This window comes from Atractosteus spatula, chromosome 4 (genome assembly GCF_055471065.1).
Source record: "Atractosteus spatula isolate fAtrSpa1 chromosome 4, fAtrSpa1.hap1, whole genome shotgun sequence".
In the NCBI taxonomy this organism is placed as follows: Eukaryota; Metazoa; Chordata; class Actinopteri; order Semionotiformes; family Lepisosteidae; genus Atractosteus; species Atractosteus spatula.
Window position 1 is genome coordinate 44,662,992 of NC_142709.1, and position 10,669 is coordinate 44,673,660.

General features: G+C 38.3%; 2 protein-coding genes across 2 annotated transcripts; both read right to left on the bottom strand.

The window, feature by feature from the left end:
- Positions 1-1,195: 1,195 nt before the first annotated feature.
- On the bottom strand, positions 1,196-2,152 carry LOC148836375 (olfactory receptor 6N1-like). The gene has a single exon (XM_088914148.1). The coding sequence runs from the start codon at positions 2,150-2,152 to the stop codon at positions 1,196-1,198; it is 957 nt and encodes a 318-aa protein (XP_088770274.1).
- Positions 2,153-9,456: 7,304 nt separating this feature from the next.
- On the bottom strand, positions 9,457-10,425 carry LOC148836376 (olfactory receptor 6N1-like). The gene has a single exon (XM_088912730.1). The coding sequence runs from the start codon at positions 10,423-10,425 to the stop codon at positions 9,457-9,459; it is 969 nt and encodes a 322-aa protein (XP_088768856.1).
- Positions 10,426-10,669: the final 244 nt, after the last annotated feature.

The window sequence follows — 10,669 nt, forward strand, 5'->3', positions numbered from 1 at the left end:
TCCCTTTAGTGGTAAAATTCCATATAAATATTCAATACTAAGCGGATTAAAACGTGCACAGTAAAGAGATTAAATGATTAAATCTTTACACTACCGACCAATGCACCACGAGTGCCCCTGTCGGTCATTTTGGCCAGCCAATCATTTACTGCAGTAGACTGTGCTGGCTTGTGGGTAGTTGCCCGCGGTACGGGTTTGTACCATGCATTTTGAATGGCTGCATCTGTATGTCCTTTACTACCACATTCTATTGAAAAATAATAACTCTGCTCAGTGGTATGATTTTCAACCAGTAATGCACACATTAAATTTGTTCATTCTTTAATCTTGTCCGTTATGAATCTTTCATTTTTGTTTTGAATAGTGGTTATAAAGGAAATACTATTGAGAATATTTGCTTTGCATTTAGGAATATGATGAACTACATTTGAGCAGGACTACTATATAGAATGGGCGAATAAAAAAGGGTGTTTAGCACATTTTTCACAACTGAAATATTCTTTTCATGTGCTGCTTTTCAGGTTTTGTGTTTTCTAAAGCCAGATAAAGGAACATAATATCTTTAGTCATTAGGAAAGGAAATTGAGTGGGAGTTTGAGTCAAGTATTCAGAATACATAAAGATATAACCTTGAAGGGAAACTTTAGACTCACAGGACAAAGACTCACAAATGGACACTTAGAAATACTGAGCAATAGTCTCAGTATATCAGATTTCCCTTTCTAAATCACTTATATCAGTAAACCTTCTGCTCAATAGCATGAATCAGTGTTCAATGACACTGCAAATGTAATTGAACAATAAGTGGACTGCTACAGACGTAAACTGGCTAAAGCCACATTGTGCTTCTTTGTTACTGAAGCTTTATTTAGTCAAGATAATTTTGAATTAATTAATTTTATTTTAATTACTTAATCTTAATTAATAATTGATTAAACTATAATTAAACTACTTTTGGTTGCTTATTCTTCAAATTAATTACAATGTAGAACGCTTTTAAATTTAAAAAAAGTTTTTCTCTATATTTTTGTTATGTATGAAGAAATCCCAATTCAGCTCTTCCATATTCCTGAACAGAGTGGCTCAAGACAAAATGACCACATCTTCGACAGCATAACTTTACTACTGAAGGTACAGTATTAGTCTGGGAATGCCAGGAAATGCCAGTGTTCACAGGACCTATCTCCTTTAACATTCAGAATGGAAAAACCCTGCCCTTTTTCAGGGTTTTAACCAAACTGTCCCTGATCTCTTTAATCCGCAAACAATAGATGATGGGATTCATGAGAGGTGGGAAGACATTCTGAAGTACTGCTGCCATGATGCGCAAATCTGATGAAGCTCCAGGTACCCTGTAGGAGATGTAGACACCTGCTGCGGTGAGGAAGAAGACAGAGATGACCAACAGGTGTGAGGTGCAGGTGGAGAAAGCTTTGGTCTTCCCATCAGAGACAGAGATCTGGAGCACTGACTTTGTAATCATCACATAGGAGAACAAGATCAGGAACAGAGGGACGAGCAGCACACACAATGCAATAGTCAATCCCAAAATACTATTGATGACAATATTAGCACATGCTAATCTGAGAACTGAGGAATGATCACAGAAGCAGTGGAGAATTTTGTCAGGTCCACAGAAGGGGAGTCTCACAGCAAGTATTGTAGGAATCATCATTGCAAGAAATCCCCCAACCCAGCACCACACAACATGTTTAATGGCCAGGCTGTTTGTCATTTTATTAGGGTAGTGCAGTGGATTACAGATAGCTAAATATCTGTCATAAGCCATAACTGTAAGAAGAAATCCTTCAGCTATACCCAAACTCATGAAAAGGAACATCTGGATAAAACAGAAATCAAAGGAAATTAAGTTTGAATCAAACATGAATATTGCTAACATTTTAGGAACGGTGATGGAGGGGACAGAAATATCTAAAATTGCCAGATTACAGATCAGTGTATACATGGGAGTATGCAGGGATTCATCAAAGACAAATATGAATATGATCAACAGGTTTCCCAATACAATAATGACGTAGACAACCAGGAATACAGAAAACAAAATAGATTTGCTCTCTTGGTCTTGCAGTCCGGGGAAACCAATGATAATAAATTCTGTGACTGATGATCCTGTGTGGTTTGTTGCAGACATGGCTGTTTTAAAAAAAATACACAAATCACAGGAAAAAAAAGAAGAGAAACTCTTAAAAGCAATATTTAGTTTTAAATTAAACTTTAAAGAACCTAACCTGGTTTATTTAATTTTGTAAGAAAATGAAACACATTATATACAAGAAGCATTAAGAATATATAACAATATTGATAGCTATCTATATATAGGAACACATGTACAGTAGTTTCCAGTTTGGGAATTGTTGACCTCAGTCAAAAGAAAAGAGAATCCTATTGCAGTTAATTACATATTACATTTTGGTAGAATAAAAAAATAATTATATTATAAATGGTACTGTGATGGAAATCAGTAATGGAGAAGTGGAAAGCTATATTTTAACCTTTGAATCATTTTTACATTTTTTTGAATCATTTTTACATTAGAAATCAACATGCTCTATTAAAATAACTACCTATCGGAGTGGGAGTGAAGGAACATTTATCACCTTGTCAAAGGTGATAAGGTCTTTAGGAAAAGAAATATGTTTCTTCTGGGTAAATGTCCACTTTAACAGAGAAGAAAAACCGATTCAGAAAATTAAATAGTTTCAAAATGTAGGAAAAAGAAGTATTTGGTAATATTACTAAAGCAGTTTTATAATTCAAATGTTCACCAATGTTGTTCTAGCATGTAATAATGTGTTTGCCTTCATGCTGAGAATCTTACCTTTTGCAGATCGCAGAAGGTCAGTATAAGAAATAGGATTCAGAGTGAGAGCCAGTTTTTATTGTGTTTTCTGGTCTCTTAAGGCATCTTCATAGCCTCATTAAGGAAGTAATTGTGGCTGTTGGGAGGATTACTGGCAGCCCTGGAGCAGAACATCCTCAAGGAAAACTTGCTGCTACAGAACAAGAGACTCACATTAATGTGAAGTGAATTAATTCACACTGTAGCAAATATTTTTTGCTACAATGAGGATAGTCTTTGTTCATTTGAGGATATATAATTTCAAAAGAGTTTCCAGTCTACTCTTTCTTTTCCTGCTTAAGTCTCCATTTTGAAATGTGTATATACAGTGTCCCGTGGGGGACCAGACTAGGTATGCACCCATTGCAAAGTGCTATTGTGACAGAAGGGAAAAATAAATGGACTGTCTTTTTGTTGCAAAAATCAAGCAAACCTTTAATAAAAGGTTAAGAACATGGACTTGAGTGTTACAGATGAAACCATTTACAAATACACTATATTATAAATAGTATAATACAGATAATACATATAGTAATAGAATATCTATAGTGTAGAATCTATAGTATGCAAAGGAACAAGTAATAGGTTTATTCCATGCTGAAAAGAGAAGAAAGAAAACAGAATGTTTCGGCCTTGGAGCCTTCTTCAGGTGTGACACCTGAAGGTGTGAAGAAGGCACACTTGACAACTGAAAAAGGCTCCACGGCCGAAATATTGTGTTTTCTTTCTTCTCTTTTCAGCATGAAATAAACCTATTACTTGTTCCTTTGCACCCTACGCATACTGATGCAGCTACCCACCTGAATCTATAGTATAGTTAATATAGTATCTATAGTAAATATAATATCTATCATAAATGCCGTAGATACAGTACAGTATAAATTTGACCTCCTAAAACCTAACCATTGAATGGTCCACTTTAATTTCTTTTAAAAAGTGTGCCTGCCTCCTGAAAGCTAATTTCTAGTCTTCTGTGTACACTATGTCAGGTAGGTACTACAGGTCCCACTTTTGGCACTGTCCAAGGGTGTCATGTCCAGGATGTATTATGTATTGCGCCTTTTGCTTGCCAGGATAGGCTCCAGTGCCCCATGACCCTGAATTAGATTAATTGTTTAGAAAATGGATGGATAGATGTTTGTAAAATAAAATGCATTCACCCAAAAATGTGAATCTGATTTATTAATCTAATGAAGTCATATAATAACTAGGACCAGCATTTTGAAGAATCATGCATGTGAAATTTATTTTAAAAGAAATATTGAACTGCACGAGATTTTATAATGCTATGACCTTCTGTCCTGAACTCAGATATCAGACCTATTTAGAGTTTCAAGCAATTTGAAAAACATAGAATCCATTTCTTTTTAATTTCAAGGTACATGTATACAGTCCAAAATATACCCCAAATCATTGTGTAAGACTTGTACAGGAAAGTTTGTTGTAAAATTAAAGCTCCCTCTTTCTTTGTTGTTTTGATAGATACTGTTATTTCGGCACACAGTGTCAGTTTGCATTTATAACACTGTTGCACTTTTGTTTTCAGGTTACTGCGTTTCAACACTTAGGTGCCTTGGTGCCTAGAAAATGGCGGGTCTCTGCCATTCTCTGTCAGTTCCATGACATGAACCATATAGACCACATACTGTATCTGCAAAACCTGTCTGTCTCAGTTCCTGGTTTTCCATGATGTAATATTGGTGACAAGGATGGGGCTTTCACTCCCACTGCCTTCTCCATTCTTTGTTTTACCCAGCAAGCCTCCAGTGCACTGGACTTAATGGCTAAAGTCTTTTGAGACTTACCAGGCTTCAATTGACCTCAGAAACATGCTAGATGCCCAGAAAAAAAGTGACCCTCAAACACTGCCTAGGGACAGAGGGACAATGCATTTTCAAGCTTCTGGCCCCACTGCAAAATACTCTGATACTTCACCATCACCTAGAGTGTCACTGTAGTCAGAACCACTACAGACCCGTTAAGTCAGCTGCTGCAGAAGGATGCACCTTGGGTTTGGATGCCTGCTTGCGCTGAAGCCGTCTGCCTCCTGAAGGCCCATCTCACTTCACTGTCAATCTTGGCACACTTTGACCTCTACAGCCCTACCTTCATCACCTGTGATGTCTCCAGCACGGCCGTGGAGGCCAGCTTCACAACGGGATGGAGCAACCTGTCAACTTCGCTTCCCGGGCTCTCAGCCCAACCGAACAGAAGTACTCTGTGGGGGAGCGAGAGGCCCTGGCCTGGTCTAAGCATGTGGGAGGTGGCACATGTATTTCTATGATCAAGCATTCATGCTTTGAATGAATGCTCCCCCAGTGCTTCCCCAGCTCCACATGTTTATATGCTCAGGCTAGCCCTCCAAGGTCTCTACTGAACTGGGCCCCTTCCACCACGACAAAGACTCTCCTGCTGGAATGACTCCTTTGTTGCCCTTGGGACCTGCACGGTTGTCCCAGTCAGTCTCCCAGCTAATGTCCTGCAGATGGGAAATTGAAAGCCACTTAGGCATAGTAAAGATCAAGCAATGGTGCTGGATGCCTAGGACCAGGACATAAAGGCACTAGTCAGAACCTGTGAGGCTTGCTTCCTTAGCGGAAAAACAGAAGGGCATGCTCTGCCTCCTCTTGCTCTGCTGGCCAAACCCTGAAATCATCTCCAGCTGGACATCTGTGGAGAGCTACATGGTGTGGTGGCCTATCAGAGCTTCCTCATAGTGGCCTATGACCTACATTCAATATGGCCAGTAGTAGCTTCCACAGGATCAGTCACAACCCAGGATCAGTCACAACGGACTTCCTAGAAATCCTCTTTGCCTGCTGGGGGCTGCCAACCTCTGACAATGGGCCGTAGTTCATGTCTGGAGAGTTTGAGTCTTTCTTGGCTGACCGGGGCATTCAACACATCAGTACTGCTTTCTACAATCCCAAGGGTGAACAGAAGCATGGAACGACTGAACCTGACTCTCAGCATCAGAGCCCACCTGGTTGAGGGCTGCTCCTTCTCAAATGCACTTGTCCGCATTCTACTACACTACAAGGCCACACAGCACGTCACAACTGGCAGCTCACCAGCCTTCCTCATGCTTGGTCGTGAGCTACAAATGCCCCTGGACAGGCCCTGGGCATATCCAACTCCAACCCCTTTGGCAAGCGCCCACAGCACGATGGCAGAATGCCAGCGCCAGATGAAAAGGTGGTATGACAGGTCACACAGAGTGAAGCTGCCTGAAATTGCTGTCCAGGATTGGGTCCAGATCTAACAAACTCATTGGCAGCATATGCTCCAGACTTTTGGTCCTTTCCTTTACGGATCACAGAACAGTTGGGCCCTGCCACCTTCCACCTCTCTGACGGGTCTCAATGGCAGGCCAGCTGTCTCTGCAGAGTGATGACGCCCACACACCCTGTTACTGAAACCGATTCTGCCCCTGCTGGACTGCCAGTCAAAGTCGACTTCCCTATGGGCTGTCTGTTCCTGTGGAAGAGTGGCCTATAGCCCATGCTCCATGGCCTGCCAGATTTAAGGACTTTATCACAGACTTTTAAAGACTTTCGCTTGTGTTTGTCTCACCTACTTCCAGCAGTCCTTTCTTTTTTTTTGGAAGAGCTGTTTTCTTGTCATCTTATGAGGAGATGGGAAATTTTAAGTCAGCGCACAGGGTCCTTTTGTGTTTATGACACTGTTGTACTTATGTTTTAGGGTTACTGCGTTATGGTACTTAGGTGCCTTGGTGTGTTTTTGCTGTTCTCTGTCAGTTCTAAGACATGCACAATAAAGAGCAGATGTCTGCAAAACATGTCTTACTCCCTGGTGTAGTTTCCGCTGTGTAACAGATACATGCTCTGATAAGCAGTCACACAGTGTTTGTTTAATAGTGGTGAGAGTGATCACTGATATTGAGTCAGTAGTGACAAGACAAGGAATAAGAATGTAGTTGCTTTTGTGAGCATTGTCATTTTCAGTTTTCAATGAGAAACTAAAATAAGCTGTGCTAGTAGTGCAATATAGTGTTGTTGAACATGAATGATGTGTAAAAGCAAACTCTCTCAAAACCTTTAATGCATCACACATAAATATTTCATAAAGATAATTGGATACAAATGGTAATAAGGTCTTTAGAACTGGTCTCTTAAGTAATTTGTCCTTTATTGTAATAATTACAGTTGGCTGCTCTGTATAGCCAGTAAAATGCAAGAACTACAGTAATCTGTTAAGGTAATAAAACTATGCAAATGTAACAAATGAGCTTGCAAGGCATCATGGGTAGCAAAATAGTTTTCAGGAGAACAACATGAGCAACACAAATTTAACTACTGAAAAGTTACATAACTGCTGCAGTTCTTGAATTTCAGAAAAGGTGTGTGTGTGGGGGGGGGGGGAGGGGCTCACAAGTGGTGCGTATTAAGATTTGTTTACAGATTTAAGCCCACGTGGGAAGGTATATGGTATGTCCTGATTGAAAGTGTTTTTATGATCTGTACTACAGATATGACTGAATGAAGAAATGAAGATATTTTGGCCCTACATGGAGTTCCCAAAGAAGAATAATGAAACGGTGCAGTTTGTATAAACTTGTCTATAAACACTTAATATTTAATTAGATGATATGTGTACTTATAATCTTAAGTGAACTGCATTGCAATTGTTATTTTTTCATTTTCAATAAGATGAACACCCAAAGCAAGCGGATTTCCGTCTGAAACCCAGGTTAATTGTCAGGATCGTAATCCCTCCTGGTGCTCTCGCTATTCTGGGCTCAGGATTGGGAGATGAACACCCGCCTACCAGCAGGTCCAGGAAATCTGACGGAATATGCTTCATTATGGCTTCCTGAACATCTGAGTATGGGGCTTGGAGCGCTTTGCCTCGTCATCCTGTTTTTATTCCCTGTCCCTGTATTAGATCCCATTCCGGTTTTTAACTCTGTTTTGTCCAATCTTGGTTGTTACAGAATGTTGAGCCACCACAAGGATTCTACAGACGGTAGTCCGGAAGTCCAGGACTCCATTTGATTTAATTTCTTCTTTTATTTTAAATTTAATTTCTGACTTTTTTTTAAAAGTCAGAAATGTGTATAACATGGTCATAGAACACTAAAAGAAGTTTTAAATTCTCTTTGTTAGATGTTCTCACAGTTAACTATCATGATACCTCATTTACCTTTTGTCACCAATTATTAGTAAACAGGTGAGGGTCCACGATTACAATAAATATAGGGAGCATGGGCAAAAGTTTGTAATTCCTGAATGAACATGGCAAAATTTGCCATGGGAAAAAGACAGTCTATAATTACTTTAAGAAATGAAAGTCAATCTTTAAGACAAATTGCAAGAACTTTGCAAGTGTCAGTAATTGCTGTGGCCAAGACAGCAAAAATATTGGATTTTTTAGTAGTGTAATGCCTGCAAAATTATAACAACATTATTTGAGATACTGCAATTTTTATTACAAAACTATTAACTTTTATTAGACAATTTCAAATTCCCTTTTGAGAGAATACTAATGAAGAATTAAAGTGACAGAAAAAAATAAGTGGAGACATTTTCAAGGATTTGTTTTTATTGTCAATTAAAGAAAATGAAACCATAATTGCTGGCTCAAAATAAATGAACAGAGAAGCAACTACTGTGGCTCAGTTCCAGTCTAGTCTAAAATATTCTTGGCATTAACCAGACTTTATTTATGATTAGAAATATCCAAAACATTTTTTATTGTTGTCCATTATCAATTGTAATGTAACTAGAAAACATCAGTCGTACTTGTATTAAGACATAAAAACAAGACAAAAATGTTCAAATAAGAAAAATGTTTTGGCAATGTTTTGAAATACACATTTTTGGTCATTTACAACGATGTGAAAGAATCTATGCCTATTAGGAGTTAACAATCAGGCCCTCAGGATCTGTTTTACTGTTTTGTACACTCCCAGCTGAGTTTTTGAGTGGAGATGTAACTCATCCTGCGTGTGATTCAGCAACATGAAAGTGAACAGGAGTCTTGTCCAAGGGTGACCTAACTAACTTTCTAGCCTGTCTAGTTACTATCCATTCATAAATATGTTTTGGTATGAAATTTTGCTCATCTTCAAGAAAAGCCTGTTGCTGTTCTTAAAAGAGTGAGAGGGAAACAAAGATAACCTGTTAACTTTTTTTGTCCTCCTTTCTTTATTGCAATAAAGAAATCTCCATCTCTTTACCAGAGTCATGTGCTTTACTAAGAAAAGGGTCTAAAAGATGGTAATTACAATGTGCAAATATTAAATAATGGAAAAAATACAAAGATAAAAATTCTATTTTTATATGTGCTTCTGTTTTCCAAGCAGACCATGCTTAACTGGTTAAGGATATCGTTAACAGACGTCTTGCTCTATATTCACCTGATTCTTCAAGGTTATTACATTTGTTTTGAGCTTTATATGGTAAAATTCATTAAATATTTTGTATACTATATAAATATTTTTGTAATTCTTCAATTTTGGGGATAAATCAGTGAAGGTTAACACAGAATAACCATGTCTTATTTGACAATACATATCTTTTACTGTTAATGATTTCAATCTGGGAGTGCCAAAGTTTTGAAGGGACTTTTTCTTTTCACCTTGAGAGGGGCAAGACCCTTCTCTCCATTTTTTTCAGAGTTTTAACCAAACTGGCCCGGATTTCTTTAGTTCTCAGACAGTAGATAATTGGATTCACAAGGGGAGGTATAACATTTTGAAACACTGCTGCCATGATGCGCAAATCTACTGATGTCCCAGGAACCCTGTAGGAAATGTAAACACATGCTGCTGTGAAGAAGAAGACAGAGATGACCAGCAGGTGTGAGGTGCAGGTGGAGAAAGCTTTGGTTCTCCCGTCTGAGCTGGAAATCTGCAGCACTGACTTAATAATCATTACATAGGACAGCAATATCAGGAACAGAGGGATGAGAAGAACACTCAATGCTATGGTCAATCCCAGAATGCTGTTGATGACAATGTTAGCACAGGCTAACCTAAGAATGGAGGAATGATCACACCAGCAGTGGAGAATTTTGTCAGGCCCACAGAAGGGGAGCCTTACAGCAAGAATTGTAGGAATTGTCTTTGCAAGAAATCCCCCAACCCAGCACCACAAAACATGTTTAATGGCCAGGCTGTTTGTCATTTTGCTAGGGTAGTGCAGTGGGTTACAGATAGCTAAATATCTGTCATAAGCCATTACTGTAAGAAGAAAACCTTCAGCTATACCCAAACTCATGAAAAGGAACATTTGAGCAAAACAAGCATCAAATGAAATTATACTTGAGTCAAACATGAACATAGCTAACATTTTAGGAACAGTGATAGAGGGAATGGAAATATCTAAAATTGCAAGACTGCATATCAGTACGTACATGGGAGTGTGAAGGGATTTGTCAAAGACAAATATGAGTATGATCAACAAGTTTCCCAATACAATTATGAGGTAGACTACCAAGAATACAAAAAACAGGATGGTTTTGCTCCCCTGGTCTTGAAGCCCAGGGAAACCAATAATGATGAATTCAGTAATTGATGATCCCGTGTAGTTAGTCATAGACATTGCTTCTTTATAAAAAAAATTCCAGTTAGGAAAATTCCTAAGAACCCTGTAAAAGTAACAACTAAATTAAAAATTAAACTGGAAGATATGAAATCAAGTACTTATATTGCAAATATTAATTCTCTCTGTTCTTAATGTTTAACAAAATATGGAGTATTTGAAAAATCTCTCAATATCTCTAAATATATTTTCAAGTGATGTTTGCAAACCTTAATTTATAAATGATACATTTATAAAAAATATT